Source organism: Tupaia chinensis, unplaced genomic scaffold, assembly GCF_000334495.1.
Source record: "Tupaia chinensis unplaced genomic scaffold, TupChi_1.0 Scaffold000094_1, whole genome shotgun sequence".
In the NCBI taxonomy this organism is placed as follows: domain Eukaryota; kingdom Metazoa; phylum Chordata; class Mammalia; order Scandentia; family Tupaiidae; genus Tupaia; species Tupaia belangeri.
Window position 1 is genome coordinate 6,105,305 of NW_006159556.1, and position 23,256 is coordinate 6,128,560.

Here is a 23,256-nt window from a genome sequence, read left to right on the forward strand (position 1 = left end):
CGGCAATCTGGGAAATCTACTCTTTCATTCTTTAACTATTTCTCTGACCTCTTTCACACTTTCCTTGCATAGCCTTCTCTCCCATCTTTCCCTCCAATTTCGTATTATCCAAGGTTCCGCCTTTAGTCTTTATACTGAACCTGCTCTTCATGGAGGAAAAATATTACTAATTTTTGATGGCTTTAGGTGTTTTTATCTAGTATTGTAAACTCAAATTTTTCATTCATCCATGTGCTAAGCTTTGTCCTTGTGCAGGTGGAGTATCCCTTATCAGAAACGCTTGGAACCAGAAGTGTTTCAAAAAATACTTTGAGGTGGGAACCAGCAGTTAGCGTAATGGCTATGTCGCTGGATTCCCACGTAGTCGACCGCGGTTCGCGTCCTGGACCTGGTGGCCTAAAACTCATGCCGGGCGTGTGTGCATGTGTGCCCAAGATCCCGAGAGGAGAATGGAGGAGAAGGGATTGCGGCATGGCCATCCTCCCTGGGGGGTGATTTCTCGCTTTCTTTTTCTATCTCTCTCTCTGTATGACTGGCGAGTGCACATGCCCTATAGCGAAAACCTCTCCAAAAAAAAAAAAAGAAAAAAAAGAAAAGAATTATTAAAAAAAAAAATACTTTGAGGGTGGCTATTTGGATATACATAATACAATATCTTGGGGATAGGACTCATGTCTAAAAAAGATTAAAGTATAATTTATATCTGTTTCATATACATCTTATACACATACCCAAAAAGAAATTTTATATAGTATTTATTTACCGCAATGTTTTGAACGTGACCGTCATGTGAGATCAAGCATGGAATTTTCCACTTGATGGCATCAGGTCAGCACTCAAAAATATCTGGATTTTTGGAAATTTCAGATTTTGGATTTTCAGATTAGATGGGTTCAACCTGTATTTCCAACTTGATGTTAGATATTTCCATGTGAATAGTCCTTCTATAAACAGCTAAGATTCTAACTTTTTATTTTTGTAATGCCTGTATCTCTTAAATGACACCCTCACTGCCAGTTATTCCATCTAGAAACTTTGTTAACCTTGTAAATACCACCCTTTCACTAAATTTTATTGTATTATACCTCCTCAATTTTTTCTATTCTTTTTTTCTTTTTTTTGAGATGTTTTTGCCACAGGACGTGTGCACTTGCCAGAAAGAGACAGAAAGCGAGAAATCACTCCCCAGGAGGGATGGCCACATTGCAATCCCTTCTCCATTCTCTTCTCAGGATCTTAGGCATGCTTGCACATATGCCTGGTGTGAGTTTAAACCACCGGGTCCAGGACTTGAACCACGTTTGGCTACATGGGAGTCCAGCGACAGAGCCATTATGCCAACTGCTTTGTCTACTCAATATTTTTTAAATCTAATTTTCCTCCCTATGCCCACTGTCTTAGCCCTTATTTAATTTTCTTTATCTTTTACCAAGACTTCATAGATCTTAACTCGTTTTGTTTCTGTCTGTCTCACCCCTAGAACTATAAGCCACCCACAAATCAGATTACTATCTTTACAATCCAGGTACCCCAGGCACCTAAACTGGTGCCTTGCCTACACTAGGCATGTAGATATTATTTAAATATATATTGGGTCATCGGAAAAGTCATGACATTTTTTTCTATGCAAAAATGCACCATGATTTTGCTGACAACCCAATAAATGCATGGATGGAAAGGGTGATCTGAGAAGGAAATAATGAGAAAAATAAATAATAATGGAGAATTTGGGGAGAAGGTAGAATTTGTCAGAAAATTCAAGCAGTGGATCTAGAGCTATATCCATAAACTAGGAAAGTATTTTCTAGCTCTGTGTCATTTTTACTTAATCTAACTTATAAGATTAGTCATGATTGGAAATGATAGTAACACATACATTAGTACTGCCAGGATACATCTCCCAGCAGCTACCACCCATGAAGATCCCTAGGAAATTGAGAATTGTCATAAGCCAGTTGGTTGTCTAAGATGTCCTGACACACCACTAGGTACTGGGTGTCTCAGTTCAAAGGTCAGTCAGAAAGTGAAACTCTCACAAAATTTTATAAGTACATTTGATAACTCGAACCACACATATTTGAATTGCACAGGTCCACTAATCTGCATATTTTTTCATAAATACTGTAAATGTGTTTTCTCTTATGATTTTCTTAATGCCATCTTCATTTTTTGGATGTTTTGACAATGCAGGAGGTTCGGCATCTCTAACTTTCACCTTGTTAAAGGAAAAACTCTCTTTATTCCTCAAGAAGATTTATAGTCTTATCAGCCACAAAAGGGAGAGAAAAAAGTTCTTGTTTCACCCATGTTTCACATCTGTTGGTCCATAAACACTAGATGTTTCAAAGCCATTTGACCTTTCTGCCTAGTTTATTCAATTCTGTTCCTATATTGAGCCATCTTATGGATAAAATTTTGCCTTTTAAGTAGTCTTAACTCATTAAGAGATGTAACTCCTAAATTGTCATTCTAAAATATAATCTTGGCATTTCAAAGCATGCAGTGTTTGTTTTTTGTTTGTCTGTTTGTTTTTTTAAGAGAGATTTTGCTGTAGGCCATGTGTGCTTGCTGGAGGGACAGAAAGACAGAAAGTGAGAAATCATCCCTCAAAGGGGATGGCTACACCACAATCCTTTCTCTTCCATTTTTCTCTCAGGATCTTGGGCAAATATGCACACGCACCACGCGTGAGTCTTTTAAGCCACCATGTCCAGGACTCACACCATGCTCAACTCCATGGAAGTTCAGCGACATAATCATTATGCCATCTGCTGGTCTCAGATATTTTAACATTCCAAAAATAAACATTAGTATTTTATTAACAGTTCTTTTTCATATAGTTTAAACTTTATTTTCAGTATTTTTTTTACCTTTATGTATTTGTACTGAAACATATTGGATCATCAGAAAACTCATGACATATTTTTGTTTCTCCATGTAAAAATGCATCATGATTTTTTTCAACAACTCAGTAGTATTTCTGCTTTATATTGTATGGTTATAGATGAACACTTTTCTTGATTTTTTTAATGAGTTTTTAACATCTGACTTTCTACTGCAGCCCTGCCTGCTTCGTTTTTAATATTTAGAAAAGCTAAAGTAATTTTTAATGAGCTTAACAGTAAAGTTAAAGAAATAGGAGCCCTTAATTTCTTTGCAGTATCTGGCAACATACAGAGTAGTAAGAGAAACCAGATAGGACTCAAGAAGTGACTATAGAATGTTAGGAACTCAGAGTGTATTTGTGAGAAAGTTGTTTAATGAAGCAGGAAACATAGATGAACAAATACCTGTTCTATATCATAAATCACCTCCTTGGTACCAGCCATTGTAAAGTTTCCAAACAGTACAGTCACAGAGTAGTTAACAGTTCAATCATCCCCTCATAGCATTGAGCATAGCATTAGAGAAAGAATAAAATTTAAATTTTCTTAGTTCATTTTCTAATCCATGGTACAATAAAATGCAAGTCAAGAAGTTGTAATACATTACTGTTGAGTATAGGTACAGTAACAGTTCTCTAGGGTTTGTTTTTTTATCATGCCTGACTTTACAGTGTATAATCAACTTTATACAGGTTGATTATTAATTCCCCATTTTCCCCCTTCTAGCCCGTCACAATCACCATTTCATTCTTTGAATTCTGTGAATTTAAATCTATGAATTCGACTATTTTAGATACCTTTTATCTACAGACTCTTGTCATGGGTCTTTCTATGACCAGCTTATTTCATTTAGCATAATGCTCTGTGGCTTCATCACATCACTTACTGCAGCCTTTTCTTCTTTTGTAAGGAGGAAGAGTACTGTATTATATGTATTTGCCACATTTTCTTTATCCATTCTTCTGTCAATAGGAGTATTAATATACTCTCAAGATCCTGATTTTAATTCTTTTGAATATATACCCAGAGCTGGTAATTTTGTGGCATATGGTAGTTCTATTTTCAATTTTTTTTTTTTTGAGAGGTTTTTGCTATAGGGTACATGTGCTCACCAGACAGACAGAGACAGAGAGACAGAAAGCAAGAAATCACCCCCCGGGGGGATGGCCACGCCACAATCCCTTCTCCTTCATTCTCCTCTTGGGATCTTAGGCACGCACGCCCACGTGCCCTGCGTGAGTTTTAAGCCACCAGGTCCGGGACTTGAACCGCGGTTGACTACGTGGGAGTTCAGTGACATAGCCATTATGCTAACTGCTGGTCCCAATTATTAGTTTTTTTATTATTGAGTTGCCGTAGTTTCTTATATAATTTGTAGATTAACCTCTTATTAGTTACATGACTTGCAAATACATTTTCCCATTCCGTAAGTTCCCTTTCTACTCTGCTGATTATTTTCTTTGCTGTACAGTTTTGCAGTTTGATCTAATCCCACTTTCTAATTTTGTTTTTGATGTCAACCAATCTCTTTTTTTCCCTGTTTTAAAACTTTATTTTATTGTCTACTTAATTCTTTTTTTACTTCATTAGCTTTGTAACTTGTTCAATTATAACTATAGGTATCTTGAACAAAAGAAAACAAAAATATGTCTCAGATTTTACTTCTTAATACAGGTAAGGTTATTTCAATAAATAGGATAGCTTCATTTGCATTATCAGTTTATTTTTATGCTAATCTTGGTATGAATAATTGTCTGAATAGGGACGATACTGGCAGAAGTTTTTATAGCTCCCTCTCCCTTTATTTCAGTTGATGATTTTAGTGAAGAATCCTCTTTTTATGAGATTCTTCCATGCTGTGCTCGCTTTCGATGTGGAGAGCTTATAGTTGAGGGACAGTGGCATCATCTGGTTCTGGTGATGAGCAAAGGAATGCTGAAGAACAGTACTGCAGCCCTCTATATAGATGGACAGCTTGTTAACACTGTCAAGGTAAGCACGCATGCACTTCACCTGCTTTACCAGGCAGTTTGAGGGTATGTTTGATTTACAGAAGTATTTTTATGATTACCATCTTAATTTTACCTTCAGTAGCCATTTGAGTAATAAGTTAGGGTCATGCAGCTGACTACTTCAGATCACTTTATTAGTAAAGAATAGAGGGGAGAGATTATAGGGTGGAAAAGAAGTTGTTGAATAAGTTGGCACTGATCGCTGAGTAAGTTTTCATAATAGAGAAACTATATGAAGGATGTTTTAATAAACTGTGAATATACTCCTTTGTCACTTTAAAGAATCTGAGTTTATTTAGAAGTGGAATTGTTTTTCCCTTTGTTTTCAGATCACTGTAGATAAAATTTTTTAAAGAATTATTTTATTTAACTTTATTTATTTATTTTAATTTAACCAGAGAGGGGTGGGGGCAGGGTAGGTGGGGGTGGTAGAGTATGAGAAACCAAGCCACCAGGTCCAGGACTTGAACTGCAGTTGGCCATGTGGGAGTCCAGTGCCATTAACCACCATGCCACCTGCCAGAACCATACCCTAGATAAGTTTTTACCAGTGATAGTGTGTTTTATTTTTTGTTGAATGAATAAGTGTATAAACATTACTGTAGATTACTGTACTGAAATATTCTGAAGAGAGGGGAGTTTATTTATTTATTTTTTTAGAGGTTTTTGCTATAGGGTACGTGCACTCGCCAGACAGACAGAGAGAGACAGAGAGATAGAAAGCGAGAAATCACTCCCCCAGGGTGGATGGCCACGCTGCAGTCCCTTCTCCTCCGTTCTCCTCTTGAGATCTTGGGCACGCACGAGCACGCGCCCAGTGTGAGTTTTAAGCCACCGGGTTCGGGACACGAACTGCGGTCGACTACGTGGGAATCCAGCAACATAGCCATTACGCTGTTGGTCCCAAGAGGGGAGTTTAAATAACCAGTAAATAATAAAGCAAGTTTCATTTTCTAAATCAGAATGAATGCTGCTAGCTACTGTTTATAGAACTCAGCTAGCAAGCTCTTAAATTCTTTAACTTTTAAAAACTAATGTGTCTGTTTTAGAGTGATATCACTTGAAAGCAGTTACAAAGGCACAGTTTTTCCTTTTGTGTAATTTAAACTTTAAACAGCACTGACCAGTGGTTTCTTGGAACACATTTGCTTCTTTAACAATGATGATATCTTATCCTGGCATTGTGTTTTCAAATGGGAAACTCTAAAATGTATCCTATGGGAAGTCAGTAATTTCTTTTTATACAAGATTGCATTTGAAATAGTTTGTAAAGTCTCTGGTAGTTGCTCCCTTGTTATTATTTTTATCATTGAAAATTAAAATGTCCTCAGCCTCTCGAGTTAAAGGGTAGGAGATTTATTATTGATTATATCTGTCATCATTTACCACAGTTCCTCTCAGTTGCCTCGATCCTATGAAATCAACATTCGTTCACATGTGGGTCTTTATGTCACAGGAAGTAGTATTCTTTAATATACCGAATAATAGATATGATCTGAGTCTAAGGTTATGTTACGACAAAACAATCCAGTGGAAATGTCCCTCATTCCATCAAATGATGAAAGGTGCCTATACAAGATGAAGCAATTTATCTTTCTTTCTGTTTTATCTTTATAATCTCTAATATATATTTATTGTAAATGAATTGAATGATAATTTAGTGCCTTGTCAATAAACAGCAGTAAAATTTAAAGTCTGAGAATGTCAGTCAGTAATGGTTAATATTATACATTGAGATTAAAATGTATGTGTATAAACTATGCATTCATTTTTCTAATTATTTTTCTAATATTTTCAGAGTATTATCTCTACATACCCTTTTCATCAGTAATTTTAGTTAATTGGCTTATATCAAAAGTATCATAGTTAATTTTAAGACCAATTGGATTCCATAATGGGAAGCTCTTTTTTATATCAACCCTAAAACTTCAGAGATTTGATAGGCAAACCAACACACAGTGACAGTATGCCTGCAGTTGTTCGTTGCTCTTCCTAGCATTAGATAATCCACGTTAGAGACTTGAACAACACATTTTCAACCATCAAAAATCTTTCCCTGCCCTGACATTTCTCAGCCCTGACTGAATCTGTAAAGTTATGTTCTTGGGATAATGAAATATACATGTACATGTTGAAGTAATTATGTTCTTGGTGAAAGTTTGTTTTCACATCTCACACTTTGGCTTTTGTGTTTGTTATAGCTTCATTATGTTCACAGTACCCCTGGGGGTTCCGGTTCTGCAAACCCACCCGTAGTGAGCACAGTCTATGCCTACATTGGTACTCCACCAGCCCAACGCCAGATTGCTTCGCTGGTTTGGCGCCTGGGACCCACTCATTTTCTAGAAGAAGTTTTACCTCCTTCAAATGTTACTACCATTTATGAACTCGGACCAAATTATGTTGGAAGCTTTCAGGCCGTGTGTATGCCATGTGAGTAATGTTCTTAGTTCTTACCGTTGTCTGAAACTTAACTCCTGTAGTATGGAAGGCCTCGTGTGTACTAGGTTGTATATGTATATCTAGGAAAAAGGACTTCCCTAATTTCTTCACTATGAGGCTTTTGAACACTCCTATTTGAAATGTCCTCCCTTGTTCATACTGCATTTTCCTGATTCTTTTTCTTTATGCCTTTCTGGCTCCATACGGTAGGTACATAGCCTGCAAGAGTCTAATCTCAACCCTGTTCTGTTTCTGTAATTTTTCCAATTACATGAAGCAGTGTAGCTTCCCTCCTTAAAGGAAGATCACATGGATCCAGTAAACCCACACATGTCTTCTCTACATTTGACTGATTGACATCATTTTTCCTCAACCTTTTACTTCTACAATTTGCTTTTTATTGTCCTTTCTCCTCTAAGAAATTTAGAATCAAATGAAAGGATCATAAGCTACCAGTGCCCTTCCACATGATATCTTCCATTCCTTTGTTCTGATTCTACCAAGTGTCTTAGAAGAGACAGAACAAAGGTATTGTAAGTGATAATAATCACTCTATTACTTAGTAATTTTTCTTTTTTTTTTTCACAGAGTTTTTTTTTTTCTTTTTGCTATAGGGCATGTGTGCCCACCCAAGATACAGGGAGAGATAGAGAGCCAAAAAGTGAGAAATCACCTCCTGGGGAAATGCCAAGTCACAATCCCTTCTCCTTCAGTCTCCTCTTAGAGTTTTGGGCATGCACACACGCCCAGCATGAGTTTTAAGCCACCAGGTCCAGTACTTGAACCACCACAGTTGGTCATGTGGGAGTCCAGTGACTTAACCATTACGCCATCTGCTGCTCCTGTAATTTATTTGTCTTTTCACTTATAGTCTTGATCTAGGTAATATCTACTAGGATCTAGCACTTACTGAGCATTACTATGTGCCAAATAAGATTCATGACAGACATAGCTGTCTGAGCATTTCCTATGTATTTATTCATCTGAAAACACTAAGTTAGGTACTGTTGTTTTAATACCCTTACTGGTTTACACATGAGAAAACTGAGGCACAGAGACATATAGGTCACACAGCCCAGCCTTTGAGTGATGAAGTAAGATCCAAACTCAGGCCTTTTAGCTCCAAGACTGCTGCTCTTAAGTACTCTACCATGTTGTCTACAAGGAGAGAGAGAGAAAAGCCTATGTGAGGGCTTCTGCTGGAGCAGAGACCTGCTGAGACACAGCCCATAGAAACTCTGTCGTTTTCATTCTATTTGTCCTTTGAACCTAGAAGTAAGTGTGTTCCAATTTGTTAAATAATTAATCCCTGTCTCTTCCTTAACATTATAGAAAGTGGTAACATGTTTTGAGAGTAAAATTTGGAATGTACAGCTCTATGACTTAGATGATTTTTCCTATTTTCTAGTTAAATCAATAAATGAAGAGCTAAAAATAAAAACATTTTAAAATATAGATCCCTTATTCTGTTTGAAAGATTGTCAGTTTCATTCCTTTGAAAATGAGAATATAAAAACCTATGTTAAGGGCTAGCAGGTGATGTGGTGGTTAAGGCACTGGGCTCTCACATGGTCGACCACAGTTCGAGTCCTGGACTTGGCATCTCTCTCTCTCCAGTGAGTGCATGTGACTTATAGCAAATTAAAAGTATTAATAAATTAAAACAAACAAACAAACAGAAAACCTATGTTAGGACAAGAAGAATTACTGAGAATTTTTAAAAGAATTATTCTTCTTTTGAAGGTAAAGATGCAAAATCTGAAGGAGTAGTGCCATCTCCTGTGTCATTGGTACCAGAGGAAAAGGTGTCGTTTGGCCTCTATGCACTCTCTGTGTCCTCCCTAACAGTGGCAAGGATCCGGAAAGTGTACAACAAGTTGGATAGCAAAGCCATCGCCAAGCAGGTAGGCAGAATGACTTCCTGGTAAACTCTGGCTGCTTCTTACTGGGAAAAAATTTCGGGGCCTCCTTATGGCTACCACCCAAATATAAGTGTTGGCTAAAATTAGTGAATTTCAATTTGTGCATCATTTCTATTTGGTTTATTTTGCTTCTGATTTAAGCAAGAACACACATAGATATTTAGCTTAGTGTGGAAATGTAAAAATTTTTGTTATAAATATGATTTGAATCAATTGTGATACTTATATTTATCATTAAGAATTTGAACTTTAGGGAAAAAAGGCTATTTTTAAGACTATAACTCAGAGCAAGCAGGTGGCCTAGTGGTTAAGGCACTGGACTCCCACTTGGTGCACCAAGGCTCAAGTCCCAGACTCAGTGGCTTGAAACTTACACCTGGCGTGTGCATACGTGCCCAAAATCCTGAGAGGAGAATGGAGAAGGGACTGAGGCATGGCCATCCTCCTGGGGGGTGATTTCTCACTTTCTCCCTTTCTGTCTGTCTCTGTTTCTCTAGCAAACTCATGTACCCTATAACAAAATTCTTTCTAAAAAATAAAAGACTAACTCAACAATTTTTTTTTGTTTACTTGTCTGTTTTTAAATTTTGCCAGAGGGTATTTATGCTCACCAGAGAGAAAGGGAGAAGAGAGAAAGTGGGAAAGTGAGAAAGCACCTCCCTGCTGTGGGACACAGGCATGCCTCAATCCCTTTTCTTCCATTTCTCCCTCCTTTCAATATTTTGGATACACACACACTCAGCATGTGTTTTTCAAGCCACCAGGCTTAGGACTCAAACCACACAGCCAGCTATGTGGAATCCAGACCTACACAGCCGGCCATGTGGGATCCAGCCACCTTAACCACCATACAAATTATTAATGGGTCACCTACTATATGCTGTGCACTGCTTGGTTCAGGACGCAGCAGTAGGTAAAAAGAAAATGCCTGTCTTTATGTGTTTTTGTTTTGTTGTTGTGTTTTATATTCTGGTGCAACAGACAGGCAAAAATAACCTAATAATAAAGTCTGTTACAAATGATGAGTGCTCTGCAGAAAAATAAATCAGGAAAGGAGGAAAGAGGGAGCTTTCTTTTCTGACCATCATGTTGAGACTGTTCCTCTATAATTACAATATTTTCATTTCCTGTTCTTCAGTTAGGCATTTCATCTCATGAGAATGCCACTCCTGTGAAGTTGATACACAATTCGGCAGGACATCTGAATGGACCTGCACGGACAATTGGGGCTACCCTGATTGGCTACTTAGGTGAGTTAAATCGTCTTTGTTGTTTCAAGCCTTATATTTGCCTTCAAATTGGCTTTCACTTTCCTCACTGTAGAGGTGGTATTTAAGTTCATATATTTTAGTGCTGACCCGTAGTGTTCTATTACACACAAAAATATTAGATTTTCTTTTTAATTGCCAGAGGAAGAATGCACTTGCTAGAGAGCAACGGAGAGAAAACACCTCCTAGTGCTTTTCACACTGCAGTCCCTTCTCCATTTCTCCATCCTGTTGGGATTTTGAGTATGCACACACATGTGTCTGGCATGTTTCTCAAGCCACTAGAGTCAGGATGGATTTCACATGGTCTGCCATGTGAAATCCAGCCCCCTTAGTCATGAGGCCATAGGACCAGCCCAAAGTCTGGCTCTTCTCTACTTTCTCCTTTAACTTTCCTCAGAGTATATACTTAGCATTTATTGCCTTCTCCCAAATCCTACCATTGTTGGTTTTGTTTGTATGTTTGTTTGTTTTCTTAAAGAATGACCATCAGGCCGTATGGCCGGCTGTGCTTGCACAGTAGCAATACAACACTCCACAATTCTGAAACTATATGGGAAGGTCCCAAATTCACATCCCAGTGTCTCTCTGTGCACTCCGGGCTTGTAAATGGTCATTATTCTGGCTGGCTAGGGGGTGGATTATGGTGTGAAGACCCTTTTAGGTACCCTTCTCCTTTTTCTCATCTCTCTCTCTCTCTCATGGAAGAAATAAGTAAACCTAAAAAAAGAAGTTTTTGTTTTAGGACAAAATATTTTTAAAAAATAAATGTATAGGCACCAGCAGATAGCATAATGGTTGCATTGCTGGACTCCCACACACTTGACCTTGGCTCAAGTCCTGAACCTGGTGGCTTAAAACTCACACTGAGCGTGTGTGCATATGTATCCAAGATCCTGAGAGGAAAATGGAGGACAAGGAATTGTGGCATGGCCATCCTTCCTGGGGACCGATTTTTCACTTTTTGTCTCAGTCTCTCTCTGTCTCTCCAGCGAGCTACACACGCCCTATAGCAAAAAGTTCTCTTAAAATTTTTTTAAAATACATAATAAATAAACTTACAATTAGTTAAAAACTTCTTAAGATGACTTATTTAGTTCTTGTTCACTTGGGGAATTTATTTTAATTTTTTTTCACTGTCTTTTAATCAGGAGTAAGAACATTTGTCCCTAAGCCTGTTGCCACTACTTTGCAGTACATTGGTGGAGCAGCAGCCATCCTGGGCCTGGTGGCCATGGCCTCTGATGTGGAAGGGTTATATGCAGCGGTCAAGGCCCTGGTTTGTGTGGTCAAGAGTAACCCACTAGCCAGCAAAGAAATGGAGAGAATCAAGGGCTACCAGGTTTGTAACCATTAGCTTCGCCTTCACTTCACACCAAAAACGTGTTCTGATTTTCATGATTACTTCTATTTTTTCAGACTCTGTATGAGTTCTGTTGTCCAAGTAAACTTTAAAAGCTAGCAATTTTTATTAAAATTAATGTGTCAACTGAAAATTGAATTGTTTTATTTATTTTGATTTATTCTTTTTCTCCGATCTCACCAAATTTTACTTAAATCCATTCAGTTAGGCTCCAGTAGTTCAGTATGACCTTAATACATTTGAGTATATTTTCAGGACAATGGTTATTCATTTAGATCTTATTTTTGTCTGCAAAAATGGGATGAAATCAGATAGGGCCATTTTATCCCCTGCTTAGCCAGACTGCCAGATCAGTGCTAGAACCCGGGGAGTGATCCCTCTTGTCCTGGTCACTCCCCTCCATCTCCCCCATCATCTTTTACCTCCCTTACTCAGGCATGTGAAAGCTACCACAGAATAAGTGTGCCATTGTTCTTCCTGAAATTTTAAGTGGAATTAAAAATATGTAGAATTCATATATCTACCATCTGTACCATTCTGATATCATCAGAATGTTACTTGTAAGAAGAGAGACAACTATTAGGAGCAAAATGAAATCCTTCTATCTTAGATGAAGTACAAATGCCTTTTCACAACTTTGGCTATTCACTGGTAGTGAATAAACTGTTGACAATGTTGTGTTGTATAGATTTAATTATACCATTTGATAAGTGTTTGTTAACAGTTATCACAGCAGTGTTTAATCACAAAAAACAAGAGCAATGTAAATGTACCACCAACGTGAGAATGACTAATTATACTATAACCAGTCCAAAGAATGTAATTCAGCCTTTTAAAATTATAATTATGAAGATTACATTGCAAAAGAAAAAATTATGTAGACAAAAAGAGTATGAAATTATATGCACATGATAGCAATAGCTATTTAAATATTTATATGGAAATTGAGAGTTTATATAAAAGTGGGATATATTAATAGTAGGATAATAAAATGACTTTGTTTTGCAGATTTTCTCTAATGTCATCTTGTGATAAAAAGTATAGGAACAAGCTTAGACGTCTCAGAAATTGTTCTACATAAGAGTCTCTGGTGTGTTGTATGTGGCGGTTTATATTTATGATATACATAATAATGATTTATCAACAGGAGTTTGATATTTTTTCCTTATAGTTGCTAGCAATGCTGCTTAAGAAGAAACGTTCCCTTCTTAACAGCCACATTCTCCATCTAACTTTTTCCTTGGTGGGAACTGTTGATAGTGGACATGAGACCTCCATCATTCCAAATTCAACTGCTTTTCAAGACCTTCTTTGTGATTTCGAAGTACGTATATAAATGCTGACTGGTAATGTATAGTAAATGAATCCGTTGCTTATTCTGTATAAAGGAAAGAGTTAAACTATTTGTCATCTCTACAATGTGTTTAAAGTTCTGTCATGTCATGATATTGATGTTAATATTAATGTAGTGAAATATGAAAGTAGATTGTTGGTAGATTTCCTTCTCCCCAAGAGTATTCCATTTTACAAATATTATATATTATAGAAGTGAAATGGCAGAATACATTTACCTAACTGGCTAAGTCGGTGCTACTGATATTATGAGAGGCAAACATATTTTCATCAAACAATTCTGATAGCAACTTTCCTAAGTAAATAGGAACTGTACCTGTAATTTTGTTTAATAGCAGCTGCGTAATTCATTTTGCCGAAATAAAAACAACATTTTTATTTCTAGTTTCTTTTTTCGTCCATAGCAGCTTCTACCCTGTCCTCTCAAGGCACTCTGTAATCACTTACATCCTTTATCCATTTAACTTCTTCACAACACTTTGCATATTTGTCTCTACATACTAAATGTATAACATATCCCTGCAAAACTGTAGGATCTATGCACTTTATGAGTACAGAGAGAATTTTTCCTTTTTGTCTTTGTGCCTAGCACTTAAGATTTGCTAACTGGGTTGTCCAGGCTCCAACTCTTCTTCCTTATAAATACTGTAATCTCTGGGGATTTGTATGTGTGTGTGTTTTGTTGTTGTTTTTATTGAATTCAGACAGACTGTATGGCTTAACTGCTTTACTAAAACTGTATTTTCGAAGCCCGTTATTAGCATCCCTCTAAATAATATCGTGTGACCTGCACTCTGTTCTCAGTATGCACAGCTTTCACTGGCATTCGATAATCTGTTTACTTCTTCTTGCAATTACTACTTCTCTTGCTTGCTTTGAGTCATCACTAACCTGGTTCATATTGTCTTTCTCACTGTTTTTTCTATTATTTTTCTGGCTATGAAGTTTCATTATTTTATGTAAGGATGTCTATCTTCAGTTGTTCTTATTTTCCTGTGATTGTTTCCTTTCCTTTGGACTCCTGCCTCATCCCACAGCTCCATTCAGATCCAAATCTCTAACCTTGACATCTGGATCCCAGACTTACTCCTTATTTCTAACTTCCTGCTCATTTCCATTTTTATGTCCCAGCAACACCTTAACTGAACTTAACATTTCTCCCCAAATTAGTTCTTCCTTCTAACTTCACTGCTTCTATTAATAACTCCACCAATCTCCTAGTCACTGGGGCTTGAAATTGAAAACTCGGCTTCCTGTTTCATCTCTGTCTATAAACAGCCCAATATAAGTGAGGTAGATGCTACTTTCACATTTCGTGTAGTCCACCTCTTCTGCTTACACCCTAATCAAAGCCCAAATCAGTTCTTTTATATATAGGGATAAGTAACACTTCCTTCCTCCCTTCCTTAAGCTAGCCCATATTCCTCTCTGACCTCATTCTTTCAAAGGCAAAATCATGTCACGTCTTCAAGAATTTCAAGCAATTTCCCTTTCCTACACAGTGAAGCACACCCTGCTCAGCTTGGTAGTGAAGGTATGTTTTTAGATTTTTTACTTAGGGCATGTGTGTTCACCAAAGAGAGACAGAGACAAAGTGAAGGGTCCCCCTCCAGGGAGGATGGTCATGCCACAGTCCTTTCTCCATTCTCCCCAATTTTGGGCACACATACACAAGCACCTGGAATGTTTTCAAACTACTGGATCTAGGACTTGAACCACTAGTTGGCCTTGTGGGATCCAGTGCCTTAACCACCGTGCCACCAGCTGGCCCCTGTAGTCAAAGTTTTAATACCCAAACCTCTCATTTCAGAAAACAAACAAACAAACAAAAATATCTGTTGGGCATTTTTGAGCACTATATTAGTTGCTAAGGATGTGAGAATAAAAGGCAGAGTCCATTCCTCGAGACATTTATTTAGTCTATTGAAAAAGAACGACATAGAAACAGACAATTAAAAACTTGTGAAAGCACATAAAGGTATGCAGGTAGCATTATGGGAGTACTAAGGAAACCTACCTAGCTCAAGCTAACATTGTTTTCATCTGGTAACTGACATGTGTCAATCATGGATTATCTTGAGTTTCAGATTTCTGATTAAAATCTATTACAAATATGCAAACGTCAGAAATGTAGTTACTTAACAAATTTTGGCTTCATGTTTTAGTACTTTCTCACTGTTTAGCTTCCTGCATCATCCCTAATAACCCCAAACCACAAGTGAACTATAAATACACTGTTTATTCCATTTTTAGAATAGCCATTTAAGAAATATAAGTAAAATAATTGTAATAGCATACATTTTCTTTTTGAGTTACTATTCAAGGGACTAGCAGTTGGCGTAATGGCTGTGTCGCTAGACTCCCATGTAATCGACCATGGTTCAAGTCCCGGACCTGGTGGCTTAAACTCACGCCGGGCGCTTGTGCATGCGTGCCCAATGATCCCAAGAGGAGACTGGAGGAGAAGAGTTTGAGATGTGGCCATCCCCCCAGGGGATGATTTCTCGCTTTCTGTCTCTCTGTCTCTGTCTTTCTGGTGAGCACACGCACCCTATAGCAAAAACTTCTCAAAAAAAAAATAAATTGAGTTACTGTTCAAGAATTTATAAAATACATCAAAAGCAAATTGATCTGTCTTTGAAAACTATTATACCTTGTAAATACTTTGCAACTGAATACTTCCAATTCTCCTTTTCTGCCTTTTGTGCTGTTGTTGCCGTACCTTTTCTTCTATACGGTTATAATCTCCATAATGGTTTGTATTATTCTTGCTTTTAAGTAATTACTTATTTTACAACATATGTTAAGAATTCATTTATATTTGCTTATATCTATAGTATCTATGGCATTCTTTATTCCTTTATGTAAATCCAAATTTCTATGTTATATGTTTCTTCTGCCTGGCACAATTCTTTTAACATTTCTTTTAGGATAGGTCTGCTGGGATGAATTCTGACATCTGAAAAAAAATTCCCCCCCTTCTCTTTTCAAGGATTCTTTTACACAGCATAGATTTCTAGTCGACTCTTTTTATTGTTTTCACACTTTATAGGCATCAGTCACTCCATTGTCCTCTCTGTTTCTTCTGCTTGGGGTTTGTTGATCTGTGAGTTGTCATTTTCAGCATTTTAGAAATTTTTTACCTGTTATTTCTTAAACTATATTTTCTGCTTCCTTCCCTTCATGGACACCAATTACAATGTCTTAGATTGCTGGGTATTGTCTCACAAATTACTCACGCAGTATCTTGTCATATCTTTTCATATTTTCTTTTTTTTTCATCTTTTTTTTTTTGAGAGGTTTTCTCTATAGGGCGCATGCGCTTGCCAGACAAACAGAGAGAGACATAGAGACAGAAAGCGAGAAATCACCCCCCCAGGGGGGATGATCATGCCGCAATCCCTTCTCCTCCATTCTCCTCTTGGGATCTTGGGCACGCACGCACACGCACCCGGCGTGAGTTCTAAGCCACCAGGTCCGGGACGCGAACCGCGGTCAACTACGTGGGAATCCAGCGACATAGCCGTTACGCTAACTGCTGGTTCCCATATTTTCTTTTATATGCTTTATTTTGAATAATTTCTATTATTTTTGGATATATTGAATCATTTTTCTGCAGTTTTAATCTCCTATTAATGCCAACCAGTGTATTTTTCATTTGTATTTTTATTTTTCAAGTCTAGATGTTGCTTGAGGGGTTTGGTTATCTTCCATTTTTCTCTTCATTATGTTCATGTTTTCATTACATTCTTGAGCATATGGAGCATTTTTATAATAGCTTTGTAGAAGTGGGATAATTCCATCAGTTTGGTCAGTTTTTGGCTTATTTATGATTGATTTTTCTCCAATATTCACACAGTTTTACAGGGCTTTAAAAAATAAAAGTAAAGTGGTTACATTCAATTAATTATAAAAGTGAAATAAATTTCATGTGCCATATTTGTTTGTTGGATTGTCATTCTGAGTATCCGAGTATTTTCTAATCTTGATAATACTTCTGTTCATTTTTTTTTTAATTATAGGTCTGGCTTCATGCACCATATGAACTTCACCTTTCTTTATTTGAACACTTTATTGAACTACTCACTGAGTCCAGGTATTAGTTAATATCCACATAGTTAGTTGCTTGGTTATAGAAAAGATGAGAATACAAAGTATAAAATCTTCTTTTTCTTATAGTGAGGCTTCAAAGAATGCCAAATTAATGAGGGAATTCCAGTTAATCCCAAAGCTGCTGCTGACTCTTCGAGACATGTCTTTATCCCAACCTACCATTGCTGCTATCAGCAATGTGCTGAGTTTTTTACTGCAAGGCTTTCCCAACAGCAATGATCTGCTCAGGTACTGAAAACTTGTGTGTTTGTCTTTTTATTAGCTGTCAATAAAAGTACCAAAAAGGTTAAGATGAATGAGATGAATGTAATTGTCTCCCATGCCCATATAACACCCGTGCTTTTAATACTATTAAAAGATATTTGTAAGGCATGGGATATATACAAGTCTCCATATCTTGCCTTTACAGAGCAAAGCCAGTTGTTGCCACTAGTGAGTGAGGGAGTATTGGTGAGAAAAGATATGCTGGTTATTAACCCATTGAGATTGATTGGCCTGACATAAGTTTTCAGTATAAGAATTCTCAGTCCCCACCCTACTTCCCCAATCCTCCTAATTCTTAAGTGTATGTACACACACAAACACACACACACAGTCACTCATAGTAGGCATGCCACTGGCTTTTCTGTATGGTCTGTCATTCATACAGATGATATTTTATTGTTACATATTGACTTTTTATATGAGGTATTATTTTGCTTCCAATATGAAAAATTGTTTCAAGCATATTTATGGACTGTCCAGTAATGTTCTTGGTGTCACATGATAATCTTCATCTTAACTGGAAATAGAAAAAAAAAACTGCCTGCCTAGTTAACGTACTTTCCAACTAGAGAATTGTTTAAATTGGTCTTGATCACCCCGTTTCATGTGCTCTCTAAGGGATCGCAGGTGAAAGCATACCCATTTATTAAATTATTCACAGATTAATCTCTAGTCTGTGTACTTCGTAAATTACTTACTTTTGTGCGCATTTGCCTTGAAAACTTTTTTAAATTTAGTATCACTTAAAACTATAGCTTAAGAATTATTTTAGAGATTTATCAGCATCAATGATGTTTATTTAGAAGGTTAATTTTGTCCTAGCATTGTTATGATCACTTTGCTGAAATTCTTACCAAAACCTAGCAAAGTTTAAATTTTCCCCCTTACTTTACAAATGAAAAAACAGAGGCATAGAAAAGTTGAACCATTTGCCCCAAGTCACATGCTTAAAAAGTGAAAGAGCCAGAATTTTAACCCTATCTGAATTTTCAGAATCTTAGGTTCTTAATGATTAGGCTACAGTGGATCCATACAGACTATGTTGGGATATTTTAATTTGGATCATGCTGTTTGGTTTTTGAAATCATTTGGGTGGATGCATTAAAGAATTAATTTATCTAGAAAACTACTGCCTAGTTAACGTACTTTCCAACTAGAGAATTGTTTAAATTGGTCTTGATCACCCCGTTTCATGTGCTCTCTAAGGGATCGCAGGTGAAAGCATACCCATTTATTAAATTATTCACAGATTAATCTCTAGTCTGTGTACTTCGTAAATTACTTACTTTTGTGCGCATTTGCCTTGAAAACTTTTTTAAATTTAGTATCACTTAAAACTATAGCTTAAGAATTATTTTAGAGATTTATCAGCATCAATGATGTTTATTTAGAAGGTTAATTTTGTCCTAGCATTGTTATGATCACTTTGCTGAAATTCTTACCAAAACCTAGCAAAGTTTAAATTTTCCCCCTTACTTTACAAATGAAAAAACAGAGGCATAGAAAAGTTGAACCATTTGCCCCAAGTCACATGCTTAAAAAGCGAAAGAGCCAGAATTTTAACCCTATCTGAATTTTCAGAATCTTAGGTTCTTAATGATTAGGCTACAGTGGATCCATACAGACTATGTTGGGATATTTTAATTTGGATCATGCTGTTTGGTTTTTGAAATCATTTGGGTGGATGCATTAAAGAATTAATGTATCTAGAAAACTATATATCTTTATATTTAAAAAAAAATTCTGTTTGACATTTTTGGGGATGGTCAGGAAGCCAACAAATATAATCACCTAAAGGTCCATAATGTTAGTTCAAATAAAAAATGTTATTCTGCTTTTTGTTTCTTTGCATCTAGTTTGGGGCAGAGGACAAATAAAAATCCATTATTTTTTTCCCTTTATTTAAAGGTTTGGCCAGTTTATTTCTTCTACTTTGCCAACATTTGCAGTTTGTGAGAAATTTGTAGTTATGGAAATAAATAACGAAGAGAAGCCTGACACTGGTGAGTTGATTCTGGAGCTTGGGAAAAATGGTCTTCGGCTAATTACAATGCCCTTTCTTCCACTGGCACAAGTGAAGCCTTAGTTGTATGTGATAATATTATGTACATTCTTCTCCTTATACTACTCTTTTTTGTTGTTGGTTTTTTTTTTGTGTGTGTGTGTCTTTCACAGGTGTATTTGTCTTATATCAAGCTTGCAATAATAAGTAGGATTATAGCATTGCCTATGAAATTTAATAGGGTGTGAATTTTACTTTAAAAATCTTTCCTATTTTGGGAATATTAATTGCAGTATTCCTTTAAATAGCAAACTCTTTCAGTATAATTGGAACATTATTTGATTTCCCAAATTAATGTATCTCTTCGGAACACAATACTTGCTAAAGTAGTGTATTTATATTACTATGATTTCCATTTGTCTGTTAAATATTTAGTAATCATAGGGAGAAAGAACATTTGACTAGAATCATTTTGTAAGTATAATATAAAAACTTGGTAAGTTGTGACTTCCTGGGTTCATGACAAACAACCTTTTTTTCCCCAAACCTTTCTCATTTGATGTATACTTTTCCCCTACTTTTTCTATGTATCAATATTTTTTCCTATGATATATCTAGGACAGGAGAGTTACTTGGAAAGCATAGATTGACCTCTGTCATTAAATTCACAGCATCTAACATTTGTTTAGCATTGTTTACATTATTATCCTATTACATTGTTTTAAGTCCTATCACATAAATGATTTCCTTTAAACACTTACAACTCCATCCACTTGGACCACAGAGAGGAAGCACCTTTGTAGTGTTGCAGCCTGGTGAAGACGTTCTCTTCCATGCCGGCCGTTCCCTCTTCCACACTTCTCTCCCATGCTCATGAACAATGAAAGTGAAGTAGTCACGATTTTCAAAGTGAGGTTAAGTGACATACTGCAATTCACAGGGTACGTTAGTGACTCATGACCAGAACACAAGGCCCCTGACCAACACTTACTCTTCATTTGGAACGATGGTGGTTATCTCTTCAGAGAAGCACATTAGCTGTTGAAGAAGAAAATAACAATCAGTTCAATGAGTAACAGTTTTGAACACTTATTAAGTGCTCTATCTAACCTTGCTGGAACACTATGAAATAAGTACTATTATTACAAGTTTTACAAAGGCAAAACCGTGACCCAGAAATAATAAAAGGAAAAGAAACATACACAAGATGACACCACTACCTTTGAACCCAGGCTGTCCAAACCAACAGCTAAGCTTTTGACTTTCTGTTATTTTACCCATGTTTAAAGATTATTTCTAAGTTCTGAATTAATGTAAGCCAAGTAAATGTGAATTACAAAGTGAAAATACACTTTCAAGATCATTGGAAATATGTCACATATTTATTTCACATATAAAAAGATATGGAAGAAGTATTTCTCCAGTCTTTATTTTATTTTTTTTGCTGCCTATTGAATTTGATAACCACAGTAGTGTTGTAAAATTGTCTTTGCTAGTGCCCACTGTGATAGGGATATATAAATTAGTTAATTTTTCGGTTGATCCCCCAAGTTTATTGGACTGATTCTCTTTAGCATCTTATTGCCATTTGAAATAATAAAGTTGGAAGCTCAGTGCTAGTTGTGTTAGTGTATGGCATTTAATCTTTATTTACTATAGACTAAAGACTGTAGCAAGTAAAATAGGATGTTCCAAAAAAATTTAAATGTGGTTTCTTCTTTCAAGTAGTAAACACAGTGTTCAGGATACACACCTACCAAAAAAGTGGCTTGAATAATGCTGAGCAGTGACCATTAATCAATGCAAAGGAGTACAAATATCATAAGAGAGTGATACCGTGAAATAAGGCAGCATTCTGAGCGAAGGAACGTTTCCTAGAAATTCCTCAAGAGGTCTTTGCCTTAAGCTGTATTTGAAAATTAAGCGAGATATAATTTATCATAAAAACTAGACATAAAACTAAGGAGAACTTTAGCTTTCTGTTTGGATTGGAAGGAAATAGTTCTTAGAGCATGTTAGTTTATATGGTATGTCTTGTTAAGGCAATTTGCAAATTACTGTCTAGCCTCTTAGAAGAGGTGAGAATCTGGCATTTTACTTGTAATCTCGAAACTTCCATAATAAATAAGACTCTAAATTAGTGCTTTAAAAGACAGTTTAAAGGTAATAATATTCTGACATTACGAAAACATATAAAAGTATAGATTAAACCTCCCTAATCCAGAATGCCCCAAAATGTGAAACTTTTCAAGTGTCACTATGATGCCACAAATGGAAAATTCCATAGCTGGGGACCAGCAGTTAGAGTAATGGCTATGTTGCTGGACTCCTACGTAGTTGACTGTGGTTTGAGTCCCGGACCGAGTGGCTTAAACTCACACTGGGTGCATGTGTGTGCGTGCCCAAGATCCCAAGGAGAATGGAGGAGAAGGGATTGTGGAGTGGCCATCCCCCGGGGGATGATTTCTTGCTTTCTGTCTCTCTGTCTCTCTCTGTCTTTCTGGCAAGTGCACACGCCCTATAGCAAAAACCTCTCCCCCCACCAAAAAAAAAAAAAAAAAAGAGAAAATTTCACCGCTGACTACATGTGACTGGTTGCAGTCAAAGCATGCAATACAGATATATTGTATAAAATTACCATCAGACTCTGTATATGTGGTATATACTAAGCATAAATGGAGTGTTTGTAAGAGTTGAGCCCCTCCCCAATATATCTCATTATTCCAAAATCCTAAGAAGTCATAAAATACTTCTGGCTCCAGGCATTTCAGATAAGGGATACTCAACCTGTATATAACCAGGGTGAACTTCGCCTGGGCCTCAGTTCTAGAATAAAGGAAAGTTGGGGATTGTGACTTACTGTCCCACAGCTCTTCCACAGTAGAGCCAGACCTGCAACTGCAGATTCTTGTGCAGGCCCGTGTACTTCCAATGCTGTCCTTGAGACCCACTAAGCTCTTTCTTTCAAACAGAAACTTGAAATTAGCAATTTGGAAGGGTGAAGTCTGTGGTAATGGTTTTTTTTCCCTTTACATGGTCCTTCCTTATTTGTTGATTTTCCTCCTGTTGGAGAGAGTAGTGGAATATTAATGTAAAATAGAACTCACAATGTTTATTAGCACTAGTTTAGAAAATGCCCAATGTTGGGACTGGCAGGTGCCGTGGTGGTTAAGGTTCTGAATTCCCACATGGCTGACCACAGTTCCAGTCCTAAACCTGGTGACTTGCTTTATTACTTTTTCTCTGGTGAAATTAAAATAATAAATAGATAAATAAATTCTTTTTTTAGAAAAGAAAAATGTCAAATGTTAAACAAATTTCAGAGTTCTAACAAGAAGTGATTTAGTGACCCTTTGTCTTGTCCACTTTAGTGGAAAGCACTCCTGGAGAAAGTTTTGTAAAAGGTCTTTTTTTTGTGAGGTTTCAAAGAACATTGTTGACTCTTTTATCCTAGTTTATGTGCTAGAGGAATTTAATGTGTTTATTTTCATTTTAGGCACTGAAGAAGAGTTTGGAGGTCTTATATCTGCTAATCTTATACTTTTGAGGAACAGACTTCTAGATATATTGCTGAAACTAGTCTATACATCTAAAGAAAAGACAAGCATTAATTTGCAGTAAGTAAAACCTTT

General features: G+C 36.6%; 1 protein-coding gene across 7 annotated transcripts in view; it reads left to right on the plus strand.

Moving 5' to 3' along the window:
• The window catches only part of WDFY3 (WD repeat and FYVE domain containing 3), a 258,678-nt gene that overhangs the window by 145,775 nt on the left and 89,647 nt on the right, over window positions 1-23,256 (plus strand). For all 7 annotated transcript variants that reach the window (XM_014585831.2, XM_014585832.2, XM_006143286.3 and 4 more), the window contains 10 exons: window positions 4,696-4,877; window positions 7,099-7,330; window positions 9,083-9,243; window positions 10,400-10,511; window positions 11,681-11,871; window positions 13,064-13,216; window positions 17,268-17,341; window positions 17,425-17,586; window positions 19,531-19,625; window positions 23,121-23,241. In XM_014585831.2, the coding sequence (XP_014441317.1) occupies window positions 4,696-4,877; window positions 7,099-7,330; window positions 9,083-9,243; window positions 10,400-10,511; window positions 11,681-11,871; window positions 13,064-13,216; window positions 17,268-17,341; window positions 17,425-17,586; window positions 19,531-19,625; window positions 23,121-23,241 (1,483 nt within the window). The remainder of the gene's footprint in view (window positions 1-4,695; window positions 4,878-7,098; window positions 7,331-9,082; window positions 9,244-10,399; window positions 10,512-11,680; window positions 11,872-13,063; window positions 13,217-17,267; window positions 17,342-17,424; window positions 17,587-19,530; window positions 19,626-23,120; window positions 23,242-23,256) is intronic.